The sequence below is a fragment of the Arvicola amphibius genome, chromosome 3, assembly GCF_903992535.2.
Source record: "Arvicola amphibius chromosome 3, mArvAmp1.2, whole genome shotgun sequence".
Classification (NCBI taxonomy): domain Eukaryota; kingdom Metazoa; phylum Chordata; class Mammalia; order Rodentia; family Cricetidae; genus Arvicola; species Arvicola amphibius.
Window position 1 is genome coordinate 79,221,182 of NC_052049.1, and position 17,305 is coordinate 79,238,486.

Consider the following 17,305-nt stretch of genomic DNA (forward strand, 5'->3'; position numbering starts at 1 on the left):
CAGGCTGGCCTCCAACTTTTCAACCCTCCTGACTTAGCTGTCCACGTATGATGACTGTAGGCATGTCCAATCTCACACAACTTTACTATGCATTTTAATATCAGCTGCATCAAAACTTCGCAATTCTTTTAAAATGCTGGGTTTGGTTTCAAAATAAGATTGTATCATATCCTAAAGGTCAAAAGTGGAACCAGGGTTAGGGATGCATAATTCTTCCTTGGCACAAAGGTTGGAAGTGCGATTTATCTATGAAGTACCTGTGGAAATCCTGGCAGGTAAATTTCTCTCCAGCTCATATCAGTGGGCATTTGGCACCATTAGAGCTTTGCTGCTCCTGCTGCATAAATACTGAAAATTTTCAAAGGCTCAAGGGTGTTAATAGAAGAACCACCTGGAACATTCTCGATTGTACTAGAGAGAAACAGCTAATCTCATGTCCAAGCTCGTGTGTAGGTATGTGAGTATATGTGCTTGCATTCAGCCTGAGAGACCGGAAGAGGATATCAGATTCTTAGCATTTGAGCTGGGTTACAGGTGGTTGTGAGTGTCAGAGGTGGGCCCTCTGCAAACGTAGGATTCACTCTTAAAATGCTGAACCATTTCTCCTGTCCTAAAGCTTTTGTTCCTATTCTGTGGTGAAGATCTCAGCTGTACCCCTTCTTCTCTTTACTCCATTATCTGTTGGTTAGCAATGTGCATCTTGGTCTGGTTCTGAGGCTCTTGAAGACCGGCTTGAAATTATGACCTTACATTTCTTTTAAAGTGCTAAAATAGTTAAGTCACACAAACACAGACAAACACACGCACGCACACACGCAAGAGTAGGCATACATGACATGTATCTAACACAACCCGAGATACTAAGTGCATGGATATCTTAGTGGGACTCCTATAGTTTACAACTGGAATCCTCACCTTACCGGCCATTGTTCTACTAGGTTAAAATTTTGCTCCTGCTTCAAAGCTTGGCTCTGTATTACAAAGATGCACAACAGCTCTTATCAGAAAGTGCATCTTCTGTAAATCAAGCACTGCCTTTGTTCTTCTATATTTCTTATCTTATTTCTTATTTTCCCATGATTCTCAAGCCACATATGTGGGCATAAAGGAAGCATCAAACACAGTTAATATTGACCTTGCTTATTTGGAAGGTCAAATATCTGCAGCCTTTGCCCAATAGGTTTTGAATTATTATTATTATTATTATTATTATTATTATTATTATTATTTCACTTACTGGGCCCATTGAAATTCTGCACTTGAGAGGGTAAAGCTAAGATGTATTCCATTTTCTGTCAGAAAATTACACTTTTGTATATAAGCTTATTAAGAACTCAGGATCTTGATAGCAAGTTGGACTTGTGGTTTAACCATAGTGCTTATAGAGAACAGCTAGTTTTACTTTATTCTTATATGAAACAAGCACACTTACTTACTACATGTTACCCCATCTAGGTGCTTAAGAATAAAATGAACTCATGCATGTGATGACCACATCCTATAGCAAAAATCAAAACTATGATGGAGCGATGTGCATTTAATTTTTATAATAATATGCCTAAACTTTGGCATGCTCCTTTGCTTCTCTGGCCCTCAGTTTCTCTTCAGTTACAAGGATATAAAGGTGCGGAGGAAAATTTGTAACAGAAAGCTGAGTGAAAATTCTTTAACAGTACAGTGGTTTACACACTGATAAGTCATAATTGCTTATTAGTTATGTCAATGGAACTTCAATTAAGTTCATATCACACAAAACGCACACATACATATACACACACAAACACACACACACACGCACACACATGTTAAAATATCCAGAGAAAACAACATGCTCTAGAGATTACTGATATTATCCACTTAGTGGAAACATGTTGGTTATATGTTATTAGTGAACAAGAAGCACAAATCAACATATGCAGATGTTTTTTTTTTTTAAAAAGATGAGGTGGAAGGTGGAGGGAACAGAAGGAGGGGAGGAAGAGGGAACTTGGATTGGTATGTAAAATGAAAAAAAAAGATAGTTTTAAAAACTAAATTAGAAAAGATGACTGCGAGAAGTTTCATTAACTATATTTAACAACTACAATAGGATAATGAGTGAAAATTTGAGTCTTGGCATACCAGTATTTTCTAAAACATTCTCACAATGTCTTACTAGAAAACCAAAATAAAATATTGAATATAAAAGAGATGGAGTAAAGACACTAACCTCCCTCCGCTGAACAGATGACTACAATCGGACTGAAGGGGCCATCGCCTTTATTATTATAAACACCAACTTTGACTTCAAAGGGTGTGAGAGGGGGGACACTTTCATCTCGGTAAATGAACTTTGAAGCCTCAGAAGATGTCACCATCTTCTCCTTCCAGCCACGTGTTCCGTTGGGTCTGAACGCCACTATGTAGCCGAAGCCTTCCCCATTTTGAAATTCTTCTGATACTGGCTAAAGAAGGAGAGTACAGTTAATGATCAGCAAAACAACTGGCTGAGAAACACTTTCTCTTAATGCTTGGCATTGCAAAAGCCACTGTGAACTACAGAAAATAATCTCTGAACTTTATAATATGCTGTAAACTAAGATTGCACACGTGTTTTGGCTTTAATGGTACAATATAAAAAATGAAATTATATCAGCTGGTATCTGAGGAAACACACCAGAGTTTTTGAGAGAAGTTTCACAAACTATATCTAACTAAATCAAGAAAAAACTCTTGAGGTGGAACAAATTTACTCCAATTAGTCATGTGTATAAACTGACGATCCTTGAACTCTATTGGAGAACTGAGTATGGCAGGGAAAGTTGCCATGTTGTGTGGTTGCAAGTCTCTCCTCTTTAGTGCTCTGCAGAGCACTCAGTAGATCAAATCAAAGAGACATCAACTCACAACTTATCTTCCAGGGTCCTTTTCTTTTGTGTCTGTGTTTGCCCAATTTGGGAAAACAAACAAATAAGTCAGTCCACTCTGGACTGTTACACATATTTTAAAACTTCTTGTGCTATATATGGCTTACATTTAAATTTATTTAAAATTTTCATCTGCAGATTATAGAGAGAAGTAACTGTATTGATAGGCAATGCCAGGAAGCCACCAGTTACTTAACTAACAGAGCATACGATACCTTGTAGATAACCAGTAATTTTGTGTTAAATTTTAAAGCTTGAATCCTGATTTAAAGATAAACTATGTACTGAGTAGAGGAAGAGACAAAGTCTATTAAGTCAAGGTCATAGGAGAGCCTCAATGGGGTCAGATGTGAGGAAATAAATAGCTTTGCATAAATGTTACCACAAGGCAGACAAATTTATTGGTGAAAGGAATGGATGGAATGACAGGCAGTGCATTGGTGGAAGCTTCCTGCTAGTCCACACATTTTCACTGCTCCCTAAGACAGTCTCATTTCTCCAACAAACACGACCAAATTTTGTGGATAGGAAGAAGCTCATTAGCTGTGTAGCTACATTTTTTTTTTTTTTTGGTTTTTCGAGACAGGGTTTCTCTGCAGCTACATTTTTAATGTATGTTATCTAATACATTTATTATGAATGCATTAATTTCTACATTTTTATGTAAAATTTAATTTCTACATTTTTAATATGTAAAAATTAATACAATTTTTACATATTTTATGAAAAAAATAAAAATAGACTTTATGGTAAAGTGAATTCTTCTCACTTATTCCATCCTCATTCTTTTTATTATCAAAAGGTATTTGGAGATTGCATGATGAGCTCTATAATGTGACACAGATTAGGGAATTCTGTTCCCAATTCTGATTGTCAGAGACAGTGCCAGAGTGGTGACCCTGCTTCAGTCTGCAGAACTAGGAACTCTCCCTTCAAAGAAGGATTGTGTTATGAGTTGGAATACACCAGGGACCATGTACTCAGTGTGGTGGTGTCCTTCCTCTCATGGATTCAGTTTCCAAAGAAGTCAAGGTGGCTACTTGCTTAGAAAAGAATTAACACTGCACGAGTAATCTAAGTCTCTGGAGTAATTTCCAAGGGGCTGCTTGAATGAGTCCAGCTTACTTCAGAGAAAGCCTGTGTGACTGCAAGCATACATACCAAGGACTTAGCAAAGGTTGTCTGGGACCTGGGGTGAGGATGACAAGGACTTACCTAGATCTCACTCATCTAAGTAGCAAATCCTGAGACTGTTTCTTCATTTAGACAGAAACACCCAGCCTTATACCAGAGCAGAGTCTCTGGGCAGAGCCTTAGTTTCTGAGCAAACAACCTGTCCTGATATTTGTACAGTGATTATTTTTACCTCCCAGGCGATCACCAGTTCATGCCTTCTTCCACTTCTTCCACTTACATTGCTGGGCGCTGTCTTTGGAACTGTGGATAAAAATGTGTGGAGGCTGAAGAGAATAAATACACTTGTGATTTCCCTAGACCATTATCATCCTACTTAGATTTTGTAGAGTATTAAAATGAAACAGAGTTGCTTTCCATTAGAATCTTCACTTTAAATACGAAGACAAAATATGCTATAGATACTTTGTTATCTGAGACAACTTGATTACATATATATGTATTGATTATATATACATTACACGTGTACTGATTATATATGCACATATATGTATATTGATTATATATTACACACACATATATAACAAACACACACACATATATATATTATATATATATATATATATATATATATATATATATATATATAATTAAGACATAATTAACACCAAAGGTAGGATATTTACTAAGGTTGGGTAAATTCCACACTTTCAATGGCCCTCTCTTCTCTTTGCTACTGATATATATATATATATATATCATCCTGGGGTCTGCAAAAGTTATGGAAAAGTCCACCGGTCTACACCTGCACTATCTCAGGATCTATACTTTAAGGAAAACATACCCATAATGCCACTGTGTGAGAACCTATTTAAATGAGTAAGCATTATAAACAACTGTCAAAAATCAATCTCTCTTCCCCTGCACATACAGAGTCACTCAGTGCAAATTTTACAAATGAATAACGATTAAAAGAATAAATGTGTCAGAAGAACAAATTTCCCCTTCATTTCACCAAGCCACAAATCTGCAACTGAATGGAATATTTTTCCAAATGAAGTGTTGTTAACAGGAGAAAAACTATTAAAAGAAACCATTTTCTAGAGTCTGTGCCCACCTTCACAATTTTACACTCCAATCTTGCCTTTGTATCCCAGCCTATATTTAAGACAATATTGACATACACATGAACAATGAACCCACATTAACTGTGGGATGAAAGGCCATTAATTGTTAGTATATATTTTATATGTAACATTTTATATACTATGAGAAACCTTAGGAAGAATTATTTTTTATAGTATGAGAAAGAAAAATAAGAAGAATGCTTCTTGGATCAGCAAAGTGGGAAAGAAAAACCTGTGAATATAATAATGATGTACATTAAAATCATTAATTGTTGTTCAGTTGGATACCAATTTAAATGCCATTGGTCTCTTTTTCCCTTGGATGTAATTCTTCTCCTGCTCAAGTGCTTGCAAGAGTTACTAGTACCAAGCTCTATGATGTGCACTACACATTGCAGCAGCTGTCCATTGTTTCCTTCCGCAGCCCCATGCATTCTACAGGTTATTCATCTCTGGAGTTCCCTCAGAAGTATCTGGAGTTAGGTAGTTGTTACCTTTATACAAAGAAACCACATAAGATTCAATTAAGATAGAAAGACAGTATTCTGAAGTAGTCAATATATCCTAGTTACTATGAACAGCGGGAAAAATCACTTATTAAATGAACTTTTAAAAGTGTTTATTGAATTTTTTATTTGACAGTTTCACACATGTATATAGTTCATTCTTATTACTATAATTTCAAGTACCCTTGTTTGTTTCCCACCCCTGTTAACTCTTTTTCTCCCTACAATTACCTATCAAACATTATTTTCACTTTCTGAGATCCACTGAGTTTAGCCAGGATCATTTTTGTGAGCATGGATTTAAAACAATCTGTTGGGCTCTTTAGTGGGCACACGGGTCATTTGAAATCATAGTTATTGCTGCTGTAACAGTGAAACATACCCATATGCCTTGGCACTTTTCTGACGAAGACCTCAGTGAAACTGAATATGACTTAAGTGTGTTCATTTCCTGTCAATGACATAAGTGAGACTTACAGAGGATGCTGATAAAATGCTCTCTGCCTGTGTTGGCACAGTGCTTGTCTGGTTAGCAAGCTGGAGTTTTCGGGAAGAGGAGACTCAATTGAGAAAACGTCTCCATCAGATTAGCCTGTAGGCAAGTCTTTGGGGTATTATCTCAAATAATGACTGATATGAGGGAGGGGCAGCCCCCTGTGGGCGGTGCCAACTCTGGAAGGTGGTTCTGGACTGTATAAGAAAGCAGGCTGAGCAAGCCATGGAGAGAAAATCAGTAAACACTATTCTTCCATGACTTCTGTTTCAGTTTCTGACTTCCATTCAAGATGAACTGCAAGTACAAATGGAGATAAGCCCTTTCCTCTCCCGGTTGCTTATGGTTATAGTGTTTTATCACAGCAATAGAAAGCAAACTAAAGCAATGCCCAAGGGGCCTGTTTCTGGCTAATTCAGGAATTTGAAAATCATGACGATCGGTGAATATCTACTTAAAGTAAATGTGATACAGTTTGTCAATACTCAGCCATCGTGGCTTCGTTAGGATATTTGCTTGATAAGAAAATGCACACACATTCTTGTAATTACACATGCATATAAGCACCCACTTTATATTTATCTCTGTTAACACATTTCTGAATAACACTGTTCTTAAAATATGATTTAGGCTAAGTGCTTCTTCTACATCCTTGATCTATGCTTATATCTTGAACTTAGATTTTTAAATTCACTTCTTTGAAGATAAAATTACTAAGAGTTCATATTTCTGAACAAAGTCTGGGCATGGGAAGAACCATTTCTGTTTTGTTCCACTCTTAAAATAATAGGATGCTCAGAGCCTCTGGGCTGGAGTTACGGAATGAGCTATGAGCTCCAATGTGAGCCTCTCCTCAAACCCACCAGAATCTAAGGTTTAGAAGAGGTTAAGAGCACTAGCTAGTCTTTCAGAGGCCAAAAGTTCAATTCCCAGCAACCACATGATGACTTACAACCATCTACAATGTGATCTGGTGCCCTCTTCTGCCATGCAGGCACACTGGCATTTAGTCAGAACACTGTATATACAGTAAATAAATAAATATTAAAAAAAGAATTGAACACAAAGAACAATAAAGTTGGAGTTCTGGGAATCTGGAAGGAGCACTGCACAGGACACTCATGGTTCTGATTTTAGAAAATATATTTGTTTTTCATAAATTTTAACTTTCTGAGTAAAAATGTACTAAGAATGTAACTAGTAATGGGGCTGGAGAGTTGGCTTGGTCCCCACGGTGGCTCCCAACCACTGTAAGTTCATGTCCAGGGCGTCTGGCGCCCTCTTCTGGGCTCCACATACATTAGGCACTAAAGTGGTGCACAGACATGTGCATAAAATAAAACACACATAAAAGAATTAAGGAGTCACTAATAAGTATTTGAGGTTTCCAAAGACTTTGAAAACAAAATAAAACTTTTTCTAAATTAACACAATGCTGCAAGAGTAATTTCCAGGCTAAATTATCTATAAATAACCTGTTTGGTAAGATACGCTCAGAAATTGAACTGCTCAGTATGTCATTTGGAGACAAGTTAACCTGTAGTCAAAGAGGAAATGTGTTAGGGCAGCTGGCCCAATCCCTGCGTTCAGGGGTGTGGCTGCCCCAGGGGAGTAGGATACCCTTAAAAAGGATCGGGGCGCCGGAAGGAGCCCTGTTTTGCTATTCCCCGCGTACCTTCTGCTCTGCTGGACCCTTGGTTCTGTAAGTTCCCTTATTTCCCCTTTTATTAAAACTGATTTATTATAAAAGGACTATTTTGGTTATTTCCAAACCCCTCCGACCGCCGGTACACGCCGGTACCCGCCAGTACACGCCGGTACCCGCCAGTACACGCCGGTACCCGCCAGTACAGAAATGCAAAGGGCTACGATCTTCTTTGCCTTGCTCTACCATCATTTCAATGAAACTTGCACAATACCAAAAGTGACCTTTGACTGCTAGTGTTTCAATAATGCATGTGCATGGGTTTTGAAAAGCTTGTTAGATGTTTGGGACCAGCTGATTGAAGTCACAAGTCTTGAGAGCTGCAGCAAGGCCCATGCTTTGCTGCTGAGATCTAACGCTGTACCCTCTAATTCTGCTTGGCTTACATTTCCTAATTACATGCAGATATGGTAGTTGGCATGCTCATGCATTTCCTTTTCAGTTTGGTGACACACAGTTATTATCTCTGCCACACTGCAGTGGAGCTTGCTGATTTTAATTATAACCCTTTTGTTTATAATACATTATGAAATAATATATTTGACTTAATCTCCCAGAGCCCTTTTGGTATGAGTGTTCTGTAATTCTTGTTAGAAACATAAAATCCATAAAATGAAAATCTCATAAATGCTTTCAGAGAAATACATATTCTTAAACCAAATATATCTTGAGTTTAATTAGTGAGAAGCTGATTTAGAATTAGACATTGAGGTGGCCTTCTCCCTCAGTCAGCTGCTGATAAATGTCACAGATCTATTAACTCAGGGGATTGAGTTAATGCACATGCTGAGCAGTTAAACTGATTCTCCTGCCTTTATATCCAAGCAATCACCCTTCACAGATACATCATCCAGTTGAGACTTTACACATGAGATCCAAACGCTTAACTGTTTCATGTCTTATCTAGCATGCTGATATGTGAGCTATTTTCTCTTTTTTTCTTAAACAGTGAAATCCTTCTTGTCAGTATCCAGAATGAGCAAAGTAGAAAGCACTCCCTTAGTATAAACAGGATAGAATATCACAAGGCTCTTGATAAATGTCATTGTTTGAATAACATGTTACACATTACCATCACAGCTTAATTAAAAACTAAACAAAAGAAGTCTCCAATTTCTCTCAGAGTGTTTACATGGCTCATTAAATCATACAGCTTTGCTAAAGACCATGGGCAGTCATTGTAATTAAGATGCTGAGTGGTTATCCCAGTAGCTGGTATGAGGTATGCAGCAAAGATACAGGAGAATGGAGAGAGTGAGGGGTTGGCTACACAAGAATGGTAGTCAGAGGGACATTTCAAGACATTTTTAAAATAGAACTGAAGTATACTGAATGTAAATATTCCCATTAACAATTACCAACTAGGCCAAGTATGTAGAAAGCTTAGAAATTAGAGTCCCCCAAAGCTAAAACTCTCAAACCAACACCAAACAGCAGTCCTGCTTCCTGAATTCCCCCAAAGCAGAAACTCCCAAACCAGCACCAAACAGCAGCCCTACCTATTCTCAATTTTGAGCTAGTGTGGGATTTCTTTTAAGCATCCATCTTCACCTCCTGGAGAGCTAACTGCTGTTTTTGTTCTTCTCAGTGGGGCAGATGGCTTTGCACAGGCAGAGTGACACTTTCCAGGGACATGACAAAGATCTACCTGTGCTGAATCCCAGTCTTCCCATTTTGTCATCCAACCTCTCCTCTGAAATTATTAATATCTGCTTCTCTGGGTAGGTTTGTTTTTGTTGTTGTTGCTGTTTTAAACAGTTTTTCATGAATCTTGACTGGCCTTGAATTTGCTGTGTAGTTGAGACTGGCTTTGACTTCCTGGTCCTCCTGCATTTACATTTTTTCTCTTGTTTCTTATAGCAAAAAGAAGGCTAAAGAAGCAGAGAAAAAGCAAATACTGATGGAAGCCATGGATAAAGCTGCGGATTCCAGAGATAGCTCCTCAACCGCCCAGCACACTGACTTCTGTCCCCTATTATCTTTTGACTCTGAAATGGAAAAATGTGACATAAACTTTTCTGGCCAAGAAAACATATTATCTCTACATTTAAGGAATCAATACTCTTGCAGCTAGATGTATCAAGCAGACATGCAGATGGAACTCTTTCCGAGACACATGCTTCCTACATTGCAGTAGCTCGTTGCCTGTGAACAGAGCAGACCAGACCATTTGTAGAATTCAAACACAAAACAGCCTCATTCTCTTCCCATCACTTTCTCTGTCTGCTTGCTTCCCCTGAATCGCCTTCCCACTACTGATAGCTCCCTACAAATCTTTCTCATATTCCAGACTTTTAGTTTTATCTTGATGTCCCACGGAGTTGAACCAAGGCTGTCTGTGTGACCATGAATTTATAACTGTCCACTAGAGGCTGGTGAGACCAGTTGTGGGTCCACTAACTCATACTACCAGAATTCATCTGAATACATGGAAGAAATGGTCAAAATGTACTAATGAAACACACATGCACACACATGCACTGACTTCTAATGTATAGCTCCAATCCCAACTATTTCCTCATCACTATTGCATCCTAGGGAAGTCTCATTTTAAATATTTAAATTCTATTTGATTTAAATAAAAATAATTTCACAAGCATCCCAATTTCTACCCTTCCATCCTAGCTCGGGTTTGATCCTGGGGAGCTGTGCTTGGTCTCTTCCATCTCATTTCTGCTTCCTTTCTCATCCTGAAACTGCCATTTTGACTGGTACTCCCCAGACAAAAGAAGAAAGGGGATATATCTACATAGAAGATGTCATCTCTATCTATGAATTTGATGTCATCTCATGATCTCTCATTCCTTGTTAGATGCTGCCAAGACTTATTTTGTCTACATGCTTCTTCTTATGAGAAGGTGTGGGCTCTTTGGGGACATAGGAACCCTTAGGGGCACATGATTCCACAAAGCCTAAGTTTCCTTCCATTGTGCCCTTTGCCTCCACTGTAACTGTTCCACCCACCTGCTTGCTAAGCCCTAGAAATCTGCAGTATTCCACAAACTACCTTTACCTCTGTCACTCGAAGAAGAGTTCAGTGTGGGACTGAGATTTCTTGTAAAAAACTCTGAAGCTCAGTGTTGCCTCTGGTGGAAGACAGAAGCACTGAGCCCTCTACCAGGGCTGTCTTGCTCCTCTGCTATTTGGTTTAATAGGGAAATGATCTATCCCTATTGGCAGCTGATGTTGGAGAGAAACCCCTGGGTCAAGATAGAACAGGAACTAAGACAGAAAAGTAAGGCTGACTGCCCTGTTCCTTACAAGCATTTTCTACCCAGTCTCACCTCAGCATCTGAGATCACATGGCTCACTGAAATGGAAGAAAAAACTCAGATCATTATTAATTACAACCTCTTCAGCTGTACTTTATCTTCTTGCTCCTGAAAAGATGCTGTTTCTGTTTTCACATTCGCATCTTCAGAGAAACGTGGTTGCTATTGAGAAAATCTGACTTCAGAGGACACAGAATAAAATTCTATTGTGATAAATACATATTCTGGTTCCTTAGTAAAAATAGCTTACTGGGCCAGGCGGTGGCGGCACACGCCTTTAATCCCAGCACTCGGGAGGCAGAGGCAGGCGGATCTCTGTGAGTTCGAGGCCAGCCTGGTCTACAAGAGCTAGTTCCAGGACAGGTTCTAAAAAAGCTGCAGAGAAACCCTGTCTCAAAAAACCAAAAAAGAAAGAAAAAAAATAGCTTACTGATACAAAAATGCTAACACTGTTTAAGATAAGAGTAAATGGCTTTTAAGGGACATTTGGAAACCACACCAAATAAGAGTTGAATGGAATGATTTACTGGGTAAAGTTAGAAACCACAAAATGGTCATGCACTGCTGTCTACAAAGGGCCCAGGCTAGGAGGGTTTTAGTTCTTTAGTCTTCCTCTGTTTTAAAGAAAATATATTCTGCTGAAATAGTTGGCAAAATTAAAGAAAATACCATTAAGTGAATATTATGACTTTCTTCAAGCCAATGAGTAATTTAATTATATTATGTAAAAGAAATGGTCCCAGTAAGATCAAAATAAGACAGAAATTATAGCAAGCAACAGACACCTAAAGCCAAGTCAAAATAATTATAAAAAATAAAGTAACAGTACCCATCATGTAGCAGAGAGTATTTTTCGATGAAAAAAATGCCTGTACAGACACATGACTAGGTAGAAAGAAGAATAAGATGGCTGTGTGTGAGGGTCCCAAGTGGGCTTGCGAGGGAGATATTTAGCCCGTATACATTTATCTGAAAACATACCATCAATATAAAAAGAGACTTTTGCATGCCCATCGTTGCTTAAATTTCCTTCTTATAAAATAACAACCCAGAGAATGATAATGGTTGTAATAACAACAGAGATTAATATTTTTGTGTATTTTCTTATGTAATACAAGGATCAAGAGAAGTAGGCTACAACATGTCCTTGTTAGCACTATTTGTCAACTTGACATACCTACAGCCATTTGACAGAAGAGACTCATTTGAAATATTGCCTAGACCAAATTGGCCATTGGGCATCTTCGTGGGGTATTTTTTTCATTATTCATTATAGGAGGTTCCAGTCCTGGTACCATTCATTGATTCTGGTCCTGGATTGTATGGGAAAGTTATCTGAGCAACAGACTGAGTGAGCCAATGAGCAAATGAGCAAGCTGCAAGCAGCTCTCCTCCATGGCTTTTGCTTCAAGTCCCTGTCTAGACTTTCCTCAGTGACAGATTGGGTGACCTAGAAGGGAAAGCCAAAGAAACCCTTCTGTCCCCACCTAGAGCATGATACTTTCCTAATTTGACAAATAATAATAAGAAAGCCTTAGGCATCCTTGCCTGTGTTCAACAAGCTATTAAATGACACCCCCAGACATTAATTCAATTCTAAACTCATGTAACTCAATAAACTTCACATACATGTGCACATGTGTATGAGTGTGTGTGCACGTGTTCACGCAAATGCATGCACACATACACTAAGCTCTCTTTAGCACTATATGAATAGATTTAGAAGTGATGGCTGTTTCTAGAAAAAGAATGCAAAAACTTCCCAATGGCAAGTTACACAGTTGTCCTTTTTACTGACCATTCAGAGGTTTCTAACGTATTAGTTGTAGAATAAGGTTCAAGACAAGAAACAGCTGCTGCTGTTGTATTCATTTTGTTTTTCTGTTTCAACATCTCATATTTTCATATTCATTTCTTAATCTATAATCATCTCTCTTGCGACATCTTTGAAATAATAAAACATTCACACTGTTGTCTTTCAAATTTACACGTTAGTTTGATGAGAGCAGCACATTTCATTAATTAAACATGTAATCTATTTATATCTTTTTCTCTCTCTCTCTCTGGATAATCTAATTAAAACTTGTAAGAAAATCAAAATTTCTCTATAAATATAAATGTGCACCATAGTAAAAATAGACGTTTTCTATACTAGTTTGACCTCCTTATGCCAAGATGTTGGACTGAACCAAATTATATATTTGGGGTGTAAAGCTTACTTTTTTGGTGTATATTCATTGTACGAAGTACTGAGTTTTCTAAGGACTCATGGATACAAGCATATAGCATGCACTGACATGTTCTCTGGTGCCAGCCTACCCTATTCTATTGGTTATATTATCTTCATGGAAGTGTTTTGATGAACAAAAATACCAAAATATATTCTTCACGAAAACTGCAAAAATTTTCCCTTTTGGCATATGAGAAAGAAGCACTTTTAACATAGAAATACTTCACATGAGTTTTTTTCTTTTTTGAAATTTAGTTTTTTTATTAAGAGAAATTTAGAGAGGCATAATCTCTCATAATCTCAATATCATAATGTTAAGACAATTTTCCGCTCCAATGTTGCTATCCATTTTCAAAGTTTAGTTGGTCCATTAGATCAATGCCATCTTGGAATATAAAATAGGTACTTAATGGAGGCAGAGTGTGTCACTGGGGACTGCCATCTCAGGATACTGGTGTCTTTTGCACTGTGCTGCATGAGGAAACAGCTACAAAACTCAGCACTTGGTTCTATGCCATTAGGAGGTCCAGCTAAATTTAACGTCAAGTGAAGCAGTATAAAGTGGACAATGCTCACTTTCCCAGCTCACTGTGAGAGGCAAGCTCTGCACACACTTTCACAGCATCTTTCCTCTTCCATTAGACTTTAATGGAATAAAGTTTGCCATGCATACATAAAATTTAAGACAGCAATCTGTGACCGAGGCAGGTATAAAGCTAGACAAAAATCTTTGAAATGCATCATCTGAACATGGTTTGGCTTAAGATGCAGTGGTGGCTTGTTAACAAAATTTTAATAGCACAGTAGATTCATACTTAAAAAGTTTAGGAGAATTACTCGTCCTGAAAGCAATTAGTTTCTTTGATATGGTCATTTGGGTGTTTTTTTCAATTAGATAAGTTTATTCTGGAAGACAAAAAAGAACCCTTGGTTTTTCTAAGCTATGTAGCAGATGGGTAGCTCATGTATACAGTTTTCCAGAAAGCACCAGGTCAAGGAGGGGCTCTGTTTGTCTCTTCAAGGTGTAAAAGTGTAATTTACACAGGTTAGGTAGTGAAGGGCAGCAGAGAGCAGCCTAAGGAAATAGATTGTAATTGAAGGTAAGAACAACCACTGGGTAATAGAAAGGTAAGTTAAACTATTCTGAATGTAATGGGGTTTCTTAGAAGAATAGATTTATTGCCTCCACTTCATGAGAACTTAAGTTTAAGGATGGGAGGAAAAATCATAGATTTCATAAATATTTGTTATGGAAGCAGTGATAAAAATGGCTCAAAAGAAGAAAAAATAATTATTTTAAAGGAAACAAATTCAGGATACTTGGAAAATGCATCAGGAAAGTCAGGGAGCAGACATGATTAATTCAGCTTCCTTTCAGAGTGATGAGAGGCTTATGAAACCGGAGTTTTGTGCCATGGCTCTTACCTGCCTCGTTTGTGCGGATCATTCGAGATGGAATGCTTGGATCCCCTGTCCCAATTGGATTGGTGGCCACCACTCGGAATTCATATTCTACCCAGGGATTTAGGTCCACAGCCATCGCTGACTCCATGTCTCCTGTGATGACTTCTGGGACTACGAAGAAGGAGAATATTACATGTTATTAAGGGGCTGGAGAAATGTTACAAATGTATGTTGGCCAATGATGTCACCATTACTAATCTCTACTTCCTGATTCTATGTGGTTATTTCTCATAATACATGGCCATAATTCTGCTTCCTCATAGTACATTACTATGTATAACTACTATGACAAAATGAACTTTCAGGAAGTAAACACTGCATATGCTGAAGCTGTTGGTAGGTCATTAGAATTCCTCTCATCTGGCTATTAAAGAACTTACCATGAGGTACACTAAAAATTATTTTCCCATCCTCAGCTCTTGAGAAGAGGCTAAGTCACACTAGAAACAGAGTTCTCTTCAGTTTCTAGGGAGATGTTTTTTATACTCACAAACATGTTTTGTTTCCTGTCCACAACAACAAATGAATATATTTTTTAGTTAGAAATAACAGCATGTGAGGAGTAGGTACAAACTCTGATCTCTTCTTGGAATAATTTTCATACCATACTTTGATTCTATCAAACCATGGAAATTTTTAGGATTGTCTTTACAAAACCATGTCCCATTCTCTCTTGACCATTCATTTATCAGACCATACCAGCTCCTCCATCACTGAAACTGCAATCGTCAAAGGTTGGCACTGACCTCCATATGTTTAAAACCAAGGATCAGGTGGCCTCCTAGCCAGCAGGTCCCAGGGAACTGAGTCCAGGCCCCCTTCAAGTCCCTAAGCTTTTCTGGCCATCCAGTGGGGCATGTTCCTGGCTACTGGCTTTCTTTACCCAATCCCATCTTGCCCCCAAGTGCTCCTTTTCATCTGCAGGGTCCTAGGATCCCCCAACTCAGCCTGCTTCAGGGCAGAGGGGGTCTGAGAGCCAGCTCCAGTGCTGAGGGGACCTAAGAGAGGGCAGAGCAAGAAAAACTCTCAAGTTGCACAGTCAGCCACAGTAAAGATTGGACCAAGACACCAAGACTCTGCTGGCCTCATTTGAAGGAAGAGATGGGCAGGCACCAATGCAAGAACTTCACCATTAACCTGAAAAGCAACATGATAACACCAGAATTCAGCAAACATGCAAGAGGAAGACTTGAACAATCTAACCCAGAAGAAGTAGAAGAAAACGACTTTAAATGTAACCTTATGAAAATGATGGAGACCCTTAAACAGAAAGTGAAAAACTCCCTCAAAGAAACGGAAGAGAAGACAAACAAAAAGTTAGAAGAAATTAATAAATCCCTCAAAGATACCCAAGAAAACCAAGAAAAAGCAATCAAACAGGTAAAGGAAACATTTCAAGACTTGAAGACTGAAATGGAGGTAATAAAGAAAACACAAACCAAGGATGGCTGGATATGGAAAATCTGGGTAAATGAAAAGGAACTACAGAGACAAGTATAACCAACAGCATATAAGAGATAGAAGAAAGAATCTCAGGTGCTGTAGATACTATAGAGGAAACAGACTCATTGATCAAAGAAAATAGCAAATCCAACAAATTCTTAACACAAAACATCCAGGAAATCTGGGACACCAGGAAAAGACCAAACTTAAAAATATTAAGGGTAGAAGAAGGAGAAGAATTCCAGCTCAAAGGCACAGAAAATATATTCAACAAAATTATAAAAGAAAACTTTCCCAACCTAAAGAAGAATATTCCTATGAAGGTACAAGAAGCTTATAGAACACCAAATAGACTGGATCAAAAAGACAATCCCCTTGTCATATAATAATCAAAACACAAAACATACAGAATAAAGAAAGAATATTAAGAGCTGCAAAGGAAAAAGGTCAAGAAACATATAAAGGTAAACCTATCAGAATTACACCTGACTTCTCAATGGAAACCATGAAAGCCAGAAGGTCTTGGATAGATGTGCTGCAGACACTGAGACCATGGATGCAAGCCCAGGCTACTATACTCAGCAAAACTTTCTTTCACCATTGATGGAGAAAACAAGATATTCCATGACAAAAAGAGATTTAAACAATATGTATCCACAAACCCAGCCTTACAGAAAGTACTAGAAGGAAAACCACAACCCAAGGAAGCCAACAACACCCACAATAGCACAGACATCTCACAACCCTCCACCAACAGGAAAAAACACAAACACTACCACCAAAAAAAAAAAAAACCAACTGGAGTTAACAATCACTTGTCATTAATATCACTTAATATCAATGAATTCAATTCACCTATAAAAGGGCATAGGTTAAGAGAATGGATACAAAAACAGCATCCAACATTCTGCTGTTTACAAGAAACACAACTAAACCTCAAAGACAGACACTACCTCAGAGTAAAGGGTTAGGAAAAGGTTATCCAATCAAGCGGACATAAGAAGCAACAGGGTGTGGCTATCCTA

The 17,305-nt window shown here is 38.1% G+C and overlaps 1 protein-coding gene across 1 annotated transcript in view; it reads right to left on the bottom strand.

Annotated features, from left to right (window-relative positions):
* The window catches only part of Cntn5 (contactin 5), a 481,109-nt gene that overhangs the window by 41,445 nt on the left and 422,359 nt on the right, over positions 1 to 17,305 (bottom strand). Inside the window, exons 16-18 of the mRNA XM_038322119.1 lie at positions 14,799 to 14,948; positions 4,273 to 4,343; positions 2,210 to 2,444 (exon numbers count right to left, since the gene is read on the bottom strand). Coding sequence (XP_038178047.1) covers positions 2,210 to 2,444; positions 4,273 to 4,343; positions 14,799 to 14,948 — 456 coding nt within the window. The remainder of the gene's footprint in view (positions 1 to 2,209; positions 2,445 to 4,272; positions 4,344 to 14,798; positions 14,949 to 17,305) is intronic.